The sequence below is a fragment of the Furipterus horrens genome, unplaced genomic scaffold (assembly GCF_987537825.1).
Source record: "Furipterus horrens unplaced genomic scaffold, mFurHor1.1.pri manual_scaffold_3, whole genome shotgun sequence".
Lineage (NCBI taxonomy): Eukaryota > Metazoa > Chordata > Mammalia > Chiroptera > Furipteridae > Furipterus > Furipterus horrens.
In genome coordinates, this window is record NW_028327173.1 from 14,445,111 (window position 1) to 14,464,187 (window position 19,077).

General features: G+C 35.6%; 1 protein-coding gene across 3 annotated transcripts in view; it reads right to left on the minus strand.

The window, feature by feature from the left end:
* Positions 1-7,152: 7,152 nt before the first annotated feature.
* HNRNPR (heterogeneous nuclear ribonucleoprotein R) overlaps positions 7,153-19,077 on the minus strand; it is a 30,662-nt gene continuing 18,737 nt past the window's right edge. For all 3 annotated transcript variants that reach the window (XM_090268767.1, XM_090268768.1, XM_090268769.1), the window contains 5 exons: positions 18,871-19,006; positions 15,316-15,521; positions 11,736-11,885; positions 8,580-8,701; positions 7,153-8,450 (listed from right to left, as the gene is read on the minus strand). In XM_090268767.1, coding sequence (XP_090124893.1) covers positions 7,838-8,450; positions 8,580-8,701; positions 11,736-11,885; positions 15,316-15,521; positions 18,871-19,006 — 1,227 coding nt within the window. In that variant the 3' untranslated portion in view covers positions 7,153-7,837. The remainder of the gene's footprint in view (positions 8,451-8,579; positions 8,702-11,735; positions 11,886-15,315; positions 15,522-18,870; positions 19,007-19,077) is intronic.

A 19,077-nucleotide genomic window follows, 5' to 3' on the forward strand; every position in this document is an offset into this window, starting at 1 on the left:
ATACATTAACCTCTGATTAATCTATTAAAAAAATCCCAGGCAACTGAAATTTGCATGTTTAGAGGATTCCAGACTGAAGTATGAGAATAATCCCTCAAGAACACCTGTGCAGGAATGTCTGTTTTCAAATTCTATTAAAAAGTGTTTGATAATAGTATATGAGATCTTCAATAATGTAAAATGTTCACATTTAAGAAAATATTCTCCCCATTACGTTTGAAAACTGAAGTTGAACTCCTTTTTTTCCCAGTTACTACACTTCACATTTATCTTCGTCTTTACCCCTGTGGAAAAGAATTTTAAAGTGACCAAACTTCATGATACTTTAAAGGCACAAGCAAGTTGTATGATTTTTACTAATTTAACCTCTTGACTGCTTAATAAGTGGATGGATAGGCCTAAAAATCACCCTTTAAGAATTTTACGTAGTTGAGTAAAACACTACTCTTGCTTATATTAGTTTTTATTTCAAGTCTAAGTTAATAGAAATGGGATTTTTCAGAGTTATAGGAAAAAGATATTCCCCTACGTGAATACATCCCACAGGAAAATACCTAGTAAAACCTTGCTGCTCTGACTGGTGTGACTCAGACTGAGCACTGGCCTGTGAACTGGAAGGTCGTTGGTTTGATTCCCAGTCAGGGCACATGCCTGGGTTGCGTGCCAGGTCCCCAGTTGAGGGTTTTCAAGAGACAATTGATCGATGTTTCTCTTATATTCCTCCCCCTTTCTTTCTCCCTCCCTTCCTCCTCTAAAAAAATTTTTAAAAAATCCTCGCTATTTCTGAAAATAAACTAAATAAATTCAGGGCTTCAGGTAGAGCAAAACGACACCAATAAAGCCTAAGTTTAAAATCTGTCAGAAGCAACCTCCCTTTATTTTTGGGAAAAATAAACTATAAATCTGTGAGCTGTTCCACCCCATCTCCAGCTCTGCTAACACCTAAAGATGCCCAAGTTCAGATATTTTTGCTGTTAGAACATTCTTTCCTATCTCAGTGAGTGACCACTAATTTTGGGACAACAGTAAAACAACAGAAACTGTAAACTCTTTCTGGAAAATACTGACCCAGGGGAAGTATTTTGTCTACTCTTTCATCTTAAAACAACAATCACCTTTTCTTTTCCATAGCTCTCATTTATTTAAGTCTACATTCAAAAGAGACAAGGCAAACTATGTTACTACTCCTTACGAAGTTTCTTCATCTGTTTATAGATCATTAGGCCCCTGTCACTGACCTCCTTAATCTTAAGTTATTAATGGTACAGTCTACAAGGAATGAGCACATTACTTCAAGTAAATTTCCATTTTGAGTTGCAGGACTTCTACACTTTTGACTAAAGGAACTAAGAACACCCCAAAGAAAAGAAGTCAAAAGAAAACCTACTGTGTTAGGGCTATCTATAAGAAAATAGGATCAGTAGGAAAAGAGAAACTATATATATATATAAAGTTTTCTGTCAGAAACAAAGAGGGACTCTCTATATAAGGTACTTCTTGTACACTGAAGCCATTACCTGACAGTGCATCTGAACACAGCCTTCCTCAAATATTCCTTCCTCACTTCACTTACTGGCAGGTCATGTCAACTGATCAGGGACACGGGGGCAATAAAATGCTTACTGAAAGCATCACTCGGGTATTTCCCCTTTGCCCAACTTTGTATGTTTTCTAGAATCATTCCTCATGTGAATATGTCACAATTTCATTAGAAAAACTTTATCAGTAACTTGTTATGCCAAAGCCAACACCCTTATCTGTAGACCCAGCTCTAAACTCCAGGAAAGCTACTTCCTGACACTTCAATAAACCCCCTTGAGTTCGGTCCTTTCATTTTTTACTACCCTGCTCCCTTGACTCCCTTACCTTGAACAGGTGCCCAATCAAGTACTAAATCTGAGGATAGGAACTCCATTTGACTACAGAAGTCTCAACTACAGAACTACTGGAGCTGATCTGTACAAATGAACCCATCACACCCCACCCAAAATCACCAACACAACATTTTGAACATGTTAAATTTTATTAAAAATATTTAACATTGTACAAATATTCCAATACAGTTATGGTACCTGAACGCTGTACCAAAAGCATGATTTTTATTAAACTGCTGATTTAAATGGTCTTGCGAATGTCCCTATTTTAATATTCTCACGCTATTGTATGCGTATCAGCAATGTAATGTTTGCAGGAGCTTTCAGCTCAATTATAGAAAGAGCCTTGTAATGCAGTGCTAAACATTGTAATGGGAGTCATTCAAGTACAATTCTATCTAAGTTATTGAACAGACTACAGAAGTCCCTTTTGTCTAACCATCATGTATGAGAAATCAAGGTAAACAATGTTCATGGGATCCTGACAAAATGAAAGTTCTACACAAAATGAAAGCCCTTATTTATATTTGAGGAATGTACGTTTTCCTTCTTTTCTGGTCCCATGAAATGTATTTGTTGTTAGTGTATAAAAGCCCAACAAATTTACACTGCACTTTCCTTAACTTATATGAACTGCTCAGATCTACCAGAGTTTTCCTCTACTTACTATTAAACTTCCCAAGAAGCATATCGTTAAGTGCAATCTTTTCAGTTCTATACTCTGATATTTTCTGGTACTAATGCATGCATAAAACGTGTCAAAGGAGAACAAATACCTTAACAGAATGACAGAATCAGTAAGATTCTTTAAAGTATTTCACTGCAGTGATGTTCAGCTACTCTACAGCAAGCCTACATGTCAAGGTTTACATTCATGGCACCAACTGGCACATGTTTAACACCTAGGAGGTTCTGCCTGGACTGATACACCAAATCAACAAAGGCATAAGGATACTGAGGAGCATCTTCAGGCATGAACATCCAAATTTACTTTTAATCAATGCTTATGTTATATTACATTTTTATATGGTATAGTCAGAAACGCCTAGTGATTTAATTTCATTTCCTCAATTTATACTTTACCACCATGGGATCCCCTACTGAATCTGAAAAATTTTAATCTTTAGCAATAATCTAAAAATTGACTCTGAATTCTACCAATATTTACTAATCCCATCAGCTGTCCTGGGTTTCAGATGAAACACAAGTTGTTGATTAATTTGTGTTCTTGCTATGTCAAGGTCCTAATATTTTACCCATGTCTTTTCTGCCTGACTGAATGTCAGTTGTATCAAATAGATTTTTATACTGAATCGACTATTTTTCAAATTGCCCAAACTTTTAAAGTTCACTTTACAATGTTAAAAACAGATTGCTTTTAGAGAATTTTAAAGAATAATTTCTCCTAGTGTTTAAACCCTACATTCTATCAACACTTCCCTATTTTTACTAATATTAATGTGTAGTAAACATCTCTTAAGATGCATTTATACGCTAATATATCCAAATAAAAATGTAAATATAATGAAGATACTAGAGGGATTGAAATCACAGTAAAATAAAGCAAATTTAGTCTCTCCAAGAGACATTATTTAGAATCTATCTTGCCAAGTGTCTATCTTGGTCACTTAAGACATACCCTGAGTATTTCATTACCTCATATTTGTGGGCCTTTCCTGCTCATCTATCGATCCGAGAATAAAGAGCAAACACTTACTATATGTTCCTATTAAGAACAGAATTATTTGAAGTCTTACTTTCCTGTAAGGCCAACATAAATGCCCACTTATAGGACATGGGCATTCTCCCACACTTAATGTCCCACTACTGATTAGGAAAAAAAAAAATAGGAAAAAAAAAGTTCTTACCAACAATTCCACTGGTTATCGTCCCCAGCGAACCCCACCTAGCAAGTCGACATCATGACATGTCAGGTCAGGGCAGCCTCAACCTCGCTTCCCTGATAGTCAGGTGATAAAAGGAAGGAGTTAAAACAGGAAAAGTACACTTGCAGATTTCTGGATAACATCTGAAAATGATTAAAAAACAAAAACAAAACAGAAAACCCAGAGCTTCTGGTAACCTCTAAATAAAAAAAATATACGTATGTACATTTTAAAATAAAAAACTTCTACAAAGACTAAAAGTAACTACTTCAAATTAATATTTATATTTAAATTACTGACCCAAACATTATGTATGCGATATTTTTAAAGCTTGGTGTTTACATTTGAAAAATAAAAACTAAAATCAACAAACTTCTAATGTAAAAGTAAACATGTATGGTTAAGGATTTGTCATTCTGGATTCTCTAGCAGTCACCCAATCAACTGGCTTACTCAGAACAACTAAGTTAACAGAAGCTCTCATTCTTACAGAAACATAAACACACTTATAAATCCAGTGCACTCTTTCTATAAGGCTTTTTCATAGCTCCTCACATAAGAGACTCTACGTATAAAGGACATTACTAATATTAACATTTCTTCCACCAATTTTGATTGGTTTTCTTTAAGACTACTGGATAAGATAGCTTAGTATAATAAAATTCTCTTTGGAAAATCAAAACAGCAAATTTTAACATAATTAGAAGCCTTTATAATTGACAAGTTAATAGCCTTATAGCAAGTATTTACTGGAAGTGTTTGGTTTTACAAATAATACACAATTAATAAAATGTAGGTATGATTATCCAAATGGGCAGGCGGCAAATGATGTAATGAGTTTCAAGAATATTATATGGCTTTACGCTAGAAATGGAATTTTATATCCCTTCTCTTTTGGAATTTAAAATACATATAATTTATTTTGAGGCATGCTGATCTTTTTTTAAAAAAGAGGGTTCACCTAAGTCATATTTCAAAGTCAAATGAGACAAAAATTATTTACTAACAGAAAGCATTGGGCTTTCTTATGCAGAATAACCCTAGTAACTATGAAAACTTAAAAATAATTATGCTGAACTCTTTGTTTAAAAAAACTAACTACAGAATCATAGAAAGGTCATTTCCGTATCAATTGACCAAATAAACTTGGATTTATTAAAATCTGGCAACTTATTAGAACATTTTTGCTTTTAAAAATTAAAACACCGTTATATAAATACATACATTTAAGCAACTGCTATAAATGAGTGATCAAATAAAAATTAGCATTCCATTATGGGGAAGGGGTATATTTATGCCAATCTCAGAAGGGTACCTACAAAGAAGTCTATCTCAATATAAAGTAAGTATTTCCTAACACACATTACTATAGCAGGCTCATAAATTAAACCAAATGAATTAGGTTGGAGGGAAAAAAAGATGGCAGGAGTGCAGAAAATCAAATTTCCCAGAACTCATAATTTGTGCCAATTGAAAAAAAAAAACAAAACCTAATGCAAATCTAGAATAAAGACCTCCCTCAACTGACAATTCTTCAGATTTATATATTAGACTATTAGATTTCTGTGTAAAGTTGAGCTCTGAACCTATTTTTTCCTAAATGCTGCTACAACAATAGTTTACAATTATCAACAAGGGAAAAGCTCTCAAGTGAGATTTAATGTTTATAAAGTTATGTTTTACTGCTAAATAAAATACATTTCAAAACCTATAAAGCAGTATTAGAGGAACAGTTATATAAATATATTGTTAGTTGGTAAGAATAAATGTAATCTGCAATTAAAGAAAAGGATTTTAATATAGAACACAAATTTTGTCCTTATGTTTTTGCTATGGTTTATATTTTAGAATGAGTGAGGAATGCCCAATAAGTTACTTTCAGAATCATTTCTATTTTAAGTCCTAATTTTCCTCATGATAACTTTGTAGCTGGTACCATCTCATTTTTAAGAAATACAAACAACTCAAGTTTTATTTGTAGACACCCTTTCTTCTTTCCAAGAAAAATCAGGATTTTAGTAAAGTCTAATTTAGATTTACAATTATAGCTCAGGTTGTATTTTCAAAGTTTAAAAGTAGTATTTAAAGAATGGTTGGTGTCTTTATTTTCATACATGGGCATTAAAAAAAAAAAAAAAGCTGGAAATAAGCCTTACCAAATAAGATACCCATGTTGACCTGAAACTACTCTAAAACAGCCTATATAATTCCTTTATCAATTTATAAAAACAAAATAGGACTATTAATAAGGCCAACTAACTTATTATACTATGTAAGAAGTGCACTTTAAAGAGAAATAAGATATAATGGCTTTCATTAGCAAGTATTGATTTTCTTACTCGAAATCAAGAAGCTCTGAATCTCAAAATATAATCTAACCAAACTCGCAAACAATTAAGTGGCTTATGATTTTGGAATCTAATACTGCTGTTATAATGGACAACCAAAAAGGAACAAAACACAAAGGTGTTGTTTTTAATTATTCCCCAATAGCTTGTTTTTATAATTTAAAAAACATTTAGACCCACCTAAGAACAAAATGAAAGGGACAATTTTGTGGTAATTTGAAAGTGATCCAGACTTTTCTGCACTGTAAAGTCTGGATTCTTTTGTTCCTCCTATTCTCAAGCAAAAAGGTCATTACCGTAAATCAGAATTTCTAAAGGAAAACAGGGGAAAAGATGTTATGACTTGGCCAATAAAAACTTTAGCCATAAGGATAGTAAAAATAATAATAGTAGTAGTATAGTAGTAGTAGTAGTAGTAGTAGTAATAATAATAATAGGTGTTAACAGAAAATCAGAAGTATGTTTTACTAGATATTTTTAATCCTCTCTTATAAGGCATGTGTTTCTCAAAGCAAATTTACATAGCAATTAAAATTATATTCCTAAACCAGTAACTAAAGTGGTAGTCCCAAACATGTATACTAAAACTGAGTTTAGTCCGCAGTGCAATTGACGCCACAGTACTAACTTTTTTCCTCTCACTACATACGTTCACTTTTCCAGCAAGTAAGATCTTCAGACAACAAATTATCCTTTATAGCAAGAATGTGGGTCAAAATAAATTGCAATCTGCTTCTCTAAGTCCACTGTATTTAACACAAATTATCCAATGCCTGCTAAGCACATTCAAAAGCCTTTGAACCTGTTTTATAAAAATAAAGGATAAAATTTCAAATTAGAAGAGACTCTGAGAGAACACCAATCAACGAAGTGCTATTTGGAATAAATATTAGAATTTAGACTAATCCTCAAGTCTGATAGCCACAACACATATTGGAATAGACAAGAAATTTTGCATGAATTTGATCACTCACATAGGCAGTTATAGTTTGAAAACAATATTCCTTGCAAGGATTACGAATAAAATAATGTTTTAGGACACAATTGAATTTGAAATAGGTGATGTTTTGAATAGATTTTTGAGTTTTATTGAAATCTTACATGAACAAGAAATTGGAAATACAATCACATCAAAGAACAAATTGTCACGGCTTTGACGTTTAAGCCAAACAAATTTTGTAGGGCAGATTTCAAAAAGGTGTGAAGTTATAACAATTTAAAAACACAGTTAACCTACTTCTAGGAATGCAAAACATACAATCATAGGTTATTTTCAATACAAGAAAACTTAAATTTGTTTGCTTTAATTTCTTAAAACTACTAAGACAAAGCACTAGCTTGTATTTTTATTTACAGCATACTCCATACTCCTATGAAATCTATCTCAAATCCAAAAAATGAAACTGTCCAAAACCAAAGGTTCTGCAAAATCATGATTTAACAGTGTGCTCAGCTTGTTTTGAAGCTAAAATGAAGCCTGAAACGATAAAAGCATTGTAATCCCCAGAATAAGGGAACTCTGCAAGCCCAATAATGTCCGTGAGCATTTATGAAAAGAGGAAAAAATAAAAAGACTTGAGTATATATACACAATAGTGATTTCTTCAGCCGAATACAAATGGCAGCAAATTGCTACTTAAAGATGAAACGGTTAAGCCAATTTTTTTTGAAGAATGTAGATCTAGAGCCAATCGTGTCTTGCCAATATCATTTTCAAGCCCTCACTTGTCTATTTCCACTGTTGCCCATAAGTATCCTGATAAAATTCCTGGTTGTCATTATTGTAACCATAGTTACCAGAATAATCACCACCTTGTTGAAGCGGCTGCTGAGCAATGGGTTGGGAACCCCAGTTCTGTTGGTTGTTGGTCTGACGGCGCTTGGAATCAGGTTGGTTGTACCCATCTGCCTTTCTCTTGCCTCCTACATTGCCCCCACGATTGCCCCGAGCTCCACGGGAACCACGGCCTCTCTGCTGTTGTGCAGGACCCCCTCTGCCACCCCTAGAGCCTCTTGGTGGTCCCAAAGGTGCCCCCCTCTGTGAATAGCCAGCTCTACCTCTTGGAGGTGGTGCTCCCCGCCCCCTTGGTGGTGGTGGAGCACCTCGCCCTCCCCTTCCTCCTCCTCTTCCTCTTACTGCATAGCCATCATCATAGCCGTAGTAGGGATCTTCATAGCCTCCACGATAGTCGTGATAATCATAACCATAGTAATCATCATAGTAATCTTCATAGCCATAATAATCTGGAGGGTAGCCATATCCACCTCTACCCCCACCACGACCTCGACCTCTGATTGGAGGTGGCATACGAGGAGGAGGGTGATAGTAATAATCTTCATACCTAACAAGAAAGGGAAAGGAAGAAAAATTAGTTTACTTCAAGATTCTTCCTGATTTTGTTTTATCAACCTGATCTCTGCTATCAAGTTATTCTCTGTTCAAAGATGTATTTACTAAAATGCAGACTCACGCAGTGCTTCTCGAGGCCTGTCTAGCAGCTTGGCGTTCTTTCCTTTTCTTGTCGGGTGGCTTGGCTAAGACTATTTCAATTTCTTCCCCTTCTATTTCTTTGCCATTCATTTCGTCCATGGCCTATACAAAAGTAGAAAAATAAAATTTATTTTACCAATTAATAGTACTTTAAAACATAACTACATAAACATATCTGTGCCAGTTAATACAATAATAAACAATTTACTAAAATATTTTAATTAGCAAAAGATGATTCTAGCCACAAGGTAAAAAAGCACAGAGAAAGTACTTGTGGCCCTAGCTGGGTAGCTCAGTTGGTTAGAACATCATCCTGACATGCCAACACTGCATTTTCCATTGCCTGTCAGGGCACATACTAGAGACAGCCAGTGAATCCTCAAATAAGTGTAACAAAAAAAGTCTTTTTTTTCCTTCTCCCCCCTTCACTCCTTCCTTTTCTCTCTCTAAAATCAGCAAATAAAAATTTAAGAAAAAAGTACTTATTTCCCTCAACATTATCTTCTTATATGTAAACTAAATTAAGAACAAAACTGATGCCCTATTATGTTTAAACAGGTAAAAGAGCTGCCTATCACTGTTCCTTAATCCCAAATTACTAACTCCTCAAGCTTAGCCATACCAAAGAAGCAAATCCACATACCAGGAAAATGCCAGTGTAACAAACTTCTCAGGATTCAGATTTTTAAATAAACATATGGTATCCAATACATAGGTCTTACACTGTTCTTCCATTAAATTTTAAGGATTTGAAACACAAATGAAGTTACAGAATGAGGTTAGCAGTGAAATTCAACGTGAAATTGAGGGGAAAAAAAAAACCTTAGGTTTTCCTCATAACATTTAACTTGGAACATGCTTTGCCTGAACAGTTAAAAGCATGAGCCCAGAAAAGGCCCAGCATAATGAAAGCCTCAAGTGCCCACCCGGAAGACAGTAACCAAAAGCTTACTATGCTCTTGTCCTTTGTTTTCACTGTGCCCCCTAACAGCCTCTGCCATACTTCAAGGTTCAGGTTTACCTCCACACCACAGCTTTCCCGGTTCCCTATACAACCTTTTCTTCTCCAAACATACATAAATGCTCTATCTGTAAAGTACACTTAGCGATTTACGAGTACCCAAAGATTAAATTCATCCATTTCTAGATACTAATTTTCTCTTTACCACCTTAGCTTTTGGTTTCTTCAGCTAAAGAAACTAAACGAGGCTACGGAAGCTTCCTGGTATAAATAAGAGAACGTCTACTCTCGCTTGGCCATACTGAAGAATATGATTCCCAGTTACTGAGCAGAAAATGTTATAATTTCATAGACTTCTTTGACAAATCACCCTACCAGTTTTTATACGACCAGTTAATAATACCAACTGAATTAAAGGACTATTTAGAAGTTGAACATTTATTAGTTACCAGTGTTCATACCATTGGTAATTTTAGAAGGCATTCATTAAATTCTATACTAAGTTATGAATTTTATAAGCAATATTGTCCAATTAATAGTTGCCATCAAAAAGCAAACCAATGAATTCTAACTAGTCAAAGATTCTTCTATAAGGCACATTTAAAAGCAGTACTCTGGGCCCTGGCTGGTGTGGCTCAATGGATTGAGCGCCAGCCTGCAAACCAAAAGGTTGCCGGTTTGATACCCAGTCAGGGCGCATGCCTGGGTTGCAGGCCAGGTCCCCAGTTAGGGGTGTGCGAGAGGCAACCAATTGATGCAGCTCTCACACACTGATGTTTCTCTCCCCCTTTCTCCCTCCCTTCCCCCTCTCTAAAAAAAATAAAATCTTAGGAAAAAAAAAAAAGGCCGTATCTTGGTAAGAAACAAAAACTGCTCAACTAACAGGTGGCACCATTCCACCAACAAAACAGGTAGAAAAAGAACTAAGCCTTACTCAATGATTTGGACCCATCTTCCCAATTAAAAAATAAAATTCTTTAATTAGTGTCCTCCCTTACCCCCACACTGCTGCCAAAGGAGAGAGAACAAAAGGAAAAAGAAATTGGAAATTTCGCCCATCAAAAGATGATCTTGCAAACTATACTATCATCGAGGAATTAATCAACCACTTTATGCAAGAAATTTCTCAAACAATCACAACCGGCAAAACATACTCAATGCAATTAGAATTCTAAAATGACTAACGGCAGGCAAAACTATGAAGAACTAACCATTCCCTCAGAACACATCTACTGAATTAAATATGCTGTTACTCTATGTAAAGCCATGTACTCTACCCAATTTCCTTCGAAGGTCCACAAACCAAAATAAACAAAGTAGTTATAATACATTCATTACCTGTTTAGTATTTACAGCAGCTAATCACTATACCCTGTAATATTCCAAGGCACTCTGCTATCAAAGCTTAGACTTATAAAAAATAATAGAGATTAAAAATAAGTTCCCTGGGACTGGGATCACAAACCCCGTTAGTGATAATCAGGCTCCTTTAAAAAAAAAAGTTTGTTTTCTTTTTTTTTTGAGAGGAAAGAAGGGCAAGAGGGAAACATCAATCGGTTGCCTCATGTATGTGCCCCAACCAGGACCTGAACAAGTGACCTTTCACTTTGTGGGACGATGTCCAACCACCTGAGCCACACCAGTTAAGGCAGTAAAAATCAGGCTTTGAAATACAGTCTTACCTGTTACAGCGGTCCCTCTCTATATCACCATCACTTATCGCGGCCTCACTGTATCGTGGGATTTTTAAAAATATTATATGTAATGATTTATCATGGATTTTTCGCTATATCACAGGATTTTGCAGTACTATATACATACGCTGTTAAACTTACATAGGTTTAAGAGTGTACAATATGTTTAAGAACATAAGTAGTGTTTATAAAAGCGTGGAAAAGGTTAATAAGGGAGTGGGAAAGGTTGATAAGGGACTGGGAACGGTTTATAAGTGTGTGGGAAGGGTTTATAAAGCCTTAGAATATATATAAATGCTAAAATAAATGTAAGGTTCCTACTTCGCGGATTTTCACCTATCGTTGGGGGGGGGTATTAAAAGGAAGTTTCAGAGTTTAGCAAAGCTGAAAACAATTTTTATTTTTGAAAGTCACTTTATATGTTTATCAAGTTTCAACAATAAAATTCACATATCAATAAACAAACTTTCAAAATTTCTACCTTAACAGCTGCTCCTCTGTCTTCAAAATGAACAAATGCATAATCTTTCAACTTCTTTACCCTTTCAAGTTTTCCAAATTCAGAAAATGACTTTTCCAGTATTTCTTCTGTCACTGTAGTAGCCAAGTTTCTCACAAATAAAACTTTCACCTAACACAACAAATATACAAAATTAGCATTAGCTAGTTAATTTTAGTTGGTCTTACATTAAAGTACTTCTTCCTATCTTCATGGCATAGGCTTTTTCCCTCTAAAACACTGAGTGCTACAAGTCCTGTCGCAGAAGGTATAAAACTGACAACAAAATGACTCTGATGTTAATTACCAATTTATATAAATATTGGTTATTTCTCCCATCCTATCATTAAAGTACCTTTTGTTGTTTTCCTCCTAGAACTGGATAAGCTGATTCTAAAGTTCATATAAAAAATAAACAAGCAAGAATAGCCAGGATAAAGGTAGAACAAAATTTAGAGACCAACCCCACCAGATATAACAAACCATAAAGCTTAAATAATTGAATCTGGATAAAGATAAAAGCTAGATGGTATCTCTGAAAAAATAAGCAAATAAAGCAATAAAAGAACATAAAAAAATAGTAAAAGGCTAGATCCACATCATACTATACACAGAGATAAACTCCAAATGGAACCAAATAAAAAAAATTAAAAAGGATGGGGGGGGCAGAAAATATTAGAAGGTAATAGTTTATAAATACACACTGGGGAAGCCTTTGTGACTTAAAATGATTTATACCATAAATGGCCCTTAAACATAGTAAAAACTTAAACTCATGTATAGTAAGAGAAGAAAACTGGCAAATCCAAAAGTTTAAGGATACGCTATTTTGACAGGGATGAGAAAAATAGGCCTCCTGTATTTCACAGTAGGAGGGTAAAACGGTTCACCTCCCCAAGAGGGGAATATAGTAATCTTAGTAATAACAGATGCATTAAGCCTATAGCCCACAATTCTATCCCTAAAAATCTATCCTACAGATGTATCTGCACTTGTTATTAACTGACATGACACAAGCTTATTCATTACAGAAATAACCCCCAAATTATAAACAACCCAATGTCCAGCTGGTTGAATATACGATAGTACATCCACAGAATGAAATATTATATAACCACAAAAAATGAGGAAGAGCTCTAAGAGCTGACACAGAGAGATCTGCCAGGATACATGCTGGTAAGACATTTTTTGGTCTCTGAAATAGGAATCCAACTTACAATCAATGTGACAAGGCAAGCAGTAGGTCACAGTGTAATTGGCAATATTTTATAATTTCTTAGTGCTACATAAAATAATGGTATGCCTTCAGTAAAGCTTATGAAATAGAATGGTAAATAAAAACATATAAATCAGTGAAAACAGTTAAATTACCAGCAACCCCTTGGGTAAGAAGCAGGGAAAGAATGTATACTTTATTTGCCAATAGATGCCTAAGGAAACACTAAATTAGAGACTACTAAAACTGGATGCCTATAGGGACCAAAGGGGATATGGTAGATGGGGCTAGGGGTAGAAGTGGGACTTCTCAGTCGTACCTTTCTATAAAATTTTTATTTCTGAGCTAAGAAAATATATTAACTATTCGAACAAAAAAAACGAACACCTCCACTGAACAAATTGCTGCCTGAGGTTAAGAGCTATATTAATAAAAAGGATTCGGGGAGAAGCTCTTATTTCAATGGGTGAAAAAAATTTAACATTTTCCACCTGTACCTCTACCCCTTTATTTTTCTCAAATGTTGTCAATACTGAAGTATAACTACATCAGACAGGCCTCCACTGATTTTTTTTTAACTCAACATGGATCTTTTTTTTTCCTGAGATAAAACCATAACATACTATATAAAAATTACATGTTAAAATTGTGTTAATAAAAATACATTTAGGCCCTCAGGTTCTGTTTGATTTTAAACTGACCCAACTTGGCCAAAGATCTTTACTAAATTTTAACACTGATAGAGTGAAGTAACAGCAGAAGCTTTATTCTATTGTATAAAATCTCTTCATTAGAAAACAATAAAGGAGTCTATATTATACAACTAAGTTTATTCAACCAGTATTATTCAAGTTCATGGAGCCTGCCTATTCATTCTGAAACTTGTTTATGATGAAGGAAGAACGGTTACTAGAATAGAATCTTGATGTTTTCTAATTCTATAAAAAGATTCAGGATAAATTTCAATCTGAAAGGTTACCAGAGATACATGAAAAGTGGTTGTTGATAAGCAAATTAGTAGCTATATTTTAGATTTCCTGGGGACTTTATTCCCCTCTTATAATGTATATCTATCATGCTATTTTAAAAAATGTTTTTATAGGATGAGCAGTGCAGGCTACACTCAGTTTCTACAAGGTAGATTAAAAATAGTAAGGGATCTAAAGATATTTTTCCAATCCTAATAAAATAGATGACATTTAAATTCAATATATTTGTCCAAAGACACAACTGGATTAGAACAAGTGAAACTGAAATCACACTATTAAAAAATAAAAATTAAAAACCAGGGCTATTTAAATTTCCAGTCCCCTTCTTTGACACTATCTACTCAAGGAACATGTTAAAAGATTCTGAGAAACACATCTGAGATCCTCTCTGGTTCATTCTCAATGGATCGTCTCTGCTTAACACAAAAATGCTTTTTTGTCTACAAAAACTTGATCATACTAGTATAAACTGAGGTTCTCCTCCAAACTAATCAGAGTGAACTGCCTCCTCAGCACACAGAGGAAAAGACTTCTCATCCAGAAGAATCCACTCACTAATTTATGGCCATCTATAGAGTTGCTGCCTCCCTGAGAAGGGAAAAGACATATACCAAAATACTCAAAAAACTCACTAAAAGCAGCAGGGGTGCAACTCTGATGTGTCCCTTCAATCCCAGGACTCAACCAAAGAAAAGCCTGAGAATAAGGATTCACGGCTCCATCAGTTACCAGGCAAAGATCTTGGCAATGAAAGTACAGGGCATAAAGGAAAATGAGGTCCCTCTACAGGACTCCCTATGCATATTTTGTCACTACCATTTAACAGCAAACAGGATAAGCCTTTGCCTTTCTTCACAGGGTTAATACTCTAAGGTAGCTTGGTAATTAAAAAATGAAAAACTTCTTAAAACACGAGAAAAAATTAGCTATAAATCTAAATAAAATGATTCACAGTCTTTTAATAAAAGTCATGCTATAGTCAATGAAAATTGTAATTTATAATCTCCCAAACTTTACTTCTCTTTAGTAAGATCTTGTCGTTTTTTCTTTTTAAACATCTGTATTCCTCCTAATGTTCAGCACTAAACAAATTCTCAGTGCATGTGAAAATATTTAACAGAAGGGATTTCATTTCAGTTTCTCCTACACGTTTAATCTGTAGAAAAGGAATGGTTAATGGAAGTTCCTAAATACCAAGACAGGCTGTAAGTTTGGTGTTAAAGCCGGTCCTTGCCTAAATAGTTAAGATCAACAGCTATCATTTGTATTTATTATAAAACTCAACAAACTTTAAGCTTCATCCTGAGTATAAAATTTAAATGAAGACCGCACCACCATCCCAAGCAACTGCATTTACCTTAGCCATGACTTCTGGATCTGGTTCTTCCACAGGGTCAGCCCATTCAACTGTAACTACATTTCCCCATACTTTTACTTTTCCACTCATCAGCCGGCGTCTGGCTTGTGCTGCTGACTTGTGATCCTCATATTCAAGGAAGCAGAACCCCCGATTCTTCTTTTTGTCATCGGGTTGATGATAGAGAATAACGTCCACCAAACCCTCTGTTAAACCAACAGCCAGATATATAAGCCAAAAGCATCCACCACACATCTAGTGATTAGGCAGACCTAAGTCCACTTGCCGAAAGGCGAGAAAAAATAACTGAGGCAGCCTCAAAATGATTCACTAATTACCTAAGACAATAAAATCAGCATTATTACATATGAGATTAAGGACAGTATTTTTATGTTCCCTTTTAATTTTAGGGTTGTTAAGATACAGCCATAAACAGGTGCAACCACTGCATTTTGGCATAACATTCTACAATGTTTTGGAGTGTCCGACATAACATTCTACAATGTCTGGAGTGTTTGGAGTGTTATAATTTATAAAAACACTACCAAGGAACTTAAAAATCAAATTATTGATATAAATCCAAGAGAACTAACATTCAACAACTAACCATGACCAAAAAACTTCCTTGGATCTAACTTGTTAGTTTTTACCAACAATGAAAATAACTGCTAAATATAGGGGTCCCTCTAGCTTTGTCCCATGCCCTTATCCTTCCGTATATGTTCTTCCTAGGAAACATCAGCTAGCTCCTACTTTTATACTATCTATATCCTTGCTCTGGCGGGTGTGGCTCAGTAGACTGAGCACCAGCCTGTGAACCAAAGGGTCACTAGTTCAATTCCCGGTCAGGGCACACACTTGGGTTGCAGGCCAGGTCCCCAACTGGGGCCATGTGAGAGTCAGTTGATCTGTGTATCTCTCACATACTGATGTTTCTCTCCCTCTCTTTCTCTTTCCCTACCCCTTTCTCTAGAAGTAAATAAATAAAATCTTTAAAAATATAAAAAACAAAAATACATACTATCTATATCCTTAAGAATGCCCAGATTTTATTTCTAGCCCAGACTTACAGACATTTCAAATTTAACAAGTCCAAAACTGCACCACCACTCCCAATATCTGTCTTCTCTAGACTTCCCTATTTAACAAACAGTACCATCTCCTGGGTTTCTCAAGCCAGAAATTAAGGACTCATTCTTGAACTCATTGTTTACTTCATCTCCCCTATCCAATTCCAAACCAATCTACTTTTTGCATCTCCACTGCTCAAACTTCTATCTGAACACTATGAAAGCTTTCTACTCTTTACCTCCTCTAAGCCATTATCCACAACGCAGTAGAAATAATATTCTGTACACATGAAACAGATGTTATTCCCTACTTAAGACCTTCAAACACCTTCGCGTACGAGGTCTGTCCGGAGAAAGTCCAACCGTTGTTAACATAACAGGAATGGTCTGCACGACATCGATGTAACCTGACAGCGAAGGACAGTGGACTGGAATGCGCATGCGTGAACAACGATGACTTCACTGTACTAGTCCATGGGAGTGGTAAACACTGCCAAGTGAGCATGTGTGCTGTGTGGTCATTACATTCAAAATGATTGAGCAAGTAGAGCAATAAATCTGCATCAAATTTTGCATTAAGCTTGAATAATCCTCTGCAGAAACTATTGTGATTCAGAAGGCCATAGCTATAGACAACTGGTGACTGAGATTCATCACAACATGCACCCACTCATGCATCACATCACATGGAGGTTTTTTTGGCAAAACATCAAATCACCCAGGTGACTCGGCCCCCTACAGCCCAGATTTGGCATCCTGCAATTTCTAGCTTTTCCCAAAACTAAAATCACCTTTGAAAAGGAAGAGATTTCAGACCATTGATGAGATACAGGACAATACGACAGGGCAGCTGATGGCAATGGGGAGAACTGTATGAGGTCCCAAGGTGCCTACTGTGAAGGGGACTGAGGTGTCACTCTCCTAAGTCCAATGTTTCTTGTATCTTCTTCAGTAAATGTCTCTATTTTTCATATTACGTGGATGGATAATTTCTGGACAGACCTCGTACATACACTAAATCCAAACTCCTTATATGGTCTACAAAAGCCCCGCCTATTTCATTTCATATAATTCTACTTTTTAAAAACACTGGCCTTCTGTTACTTTAATACACCAAGTTCTTTCTCACCTTAGAATGTTGGCATGTGTTGCTGTTTTAGAATGACATCCATTGGCTCACTGTATGCTAATACATTCTCCTCATTGTTCATGTTGTGGATGAAATGTCACCTTATCAGAAAAGCCTTCCATAACCATAAAAAACGGGAGGGTAGCTATTCTCTAGCAAAATATCCTTCAGTTCCCTCCTCACAGTGCTTACTACAATGTGCAAATATTTCTTTAATTTGTTTTCTGGTATTCTCTCCTTTCCCAGAATGTAAACTCTACAAGGGCAGAGAACAGATCTTATTCGCCACTGTATCCCAGCGCATAGTACAATACCAGCACTTAATAGGCACTGGATAAACACTTTGAATGAATGAATAAATGGACATAAAGCCAGAAATCAGTTTGGTAAGGAATAAACTGATGAGGTCAAAGGACCGTGCCAGTAGGGGTATCTGACCAACACAATTATGATGAATAGTGGCAGTGGTTACAACGTGGGGTGCTAGAGTCAAAAATTCCACAGTGGCTACAATTTGTGGCAACAAGATCCAGAATGTGGGGGAGCTTGAAGTAAAGGACTAGAAATGAGGTGGTCATAAAACTAGAAGGCTAGGCTTTGGACAGTTCAACCACATACGTGTTAAAAGTACTAAGACTAAGTCGATTTAGGGCAGAAGAGGTTGACTATGAGCCAGCAGCAATCTTCAATTAATAAAGGACTGAAACCGAAACCAGAAGAGCAGTGGATGACAGCCCGAAGGAAGGGGAAAGGATAGCATAGCTGGATGACAAAAATGTAAAGGAATAGTGCTTTTCTTTAAGGGTAAGTAATAGTCTAAAACAGTGTTTTTAAATTGCAGCTAGCATTTAGATCTCCAACAGCATTTAAAAAAATAAAATGGAATAGGAACTATCAGACTGAATCATGAATAGTAGTGAAAATATGGTTTCATTAAATTGTTATATATAAATATATACACACGTGATATAAAATGCACATCTCTATCAATTCCATGAGTTTAGAATTGGAAATTTTGAAAAATATCATCTAGATGAGGCAACAGGAAGAGGACAAGAATTCCCATGCCCTAAAGTACATTGAATGTCATCGGGGATGTGGCTTTCACTTGAGGACCACAGGGCAAAAGCTCTGGCAAAAGCCAAGCTTTAATTAAAGAAGCAAAGGGGACATATCAAGATATTAAGGATGTGAGGGAACTTGCTTAGTTCAAACCACTATAAAGCAGAAAGGAGGTAATTTAGACATTGAACATCAGACACCTGAACTCTTAAAAGACACCTCCATTTTTTTTTGCACTTATAAATAGTACCACAAATTTCCCAAAATCAAGTTCTAAATACATTTTTGTTTTACCTGTGACTTTACTGAATTCTTCCAGAATGTTTTCTTTAGTCTTATTCTTCGGAATTGATCCAACAAAAAGCCTGTTGTTTGCCACAGAAATGCACACTCCAAGGTGTTTACCAGGACGAATTTCATAGCTGTCACACTGCAAGGAAGAGAAGAACCAGACACCCCACAACCACCCCAAACTCAGGACAACTGATCTCAATCTAAACA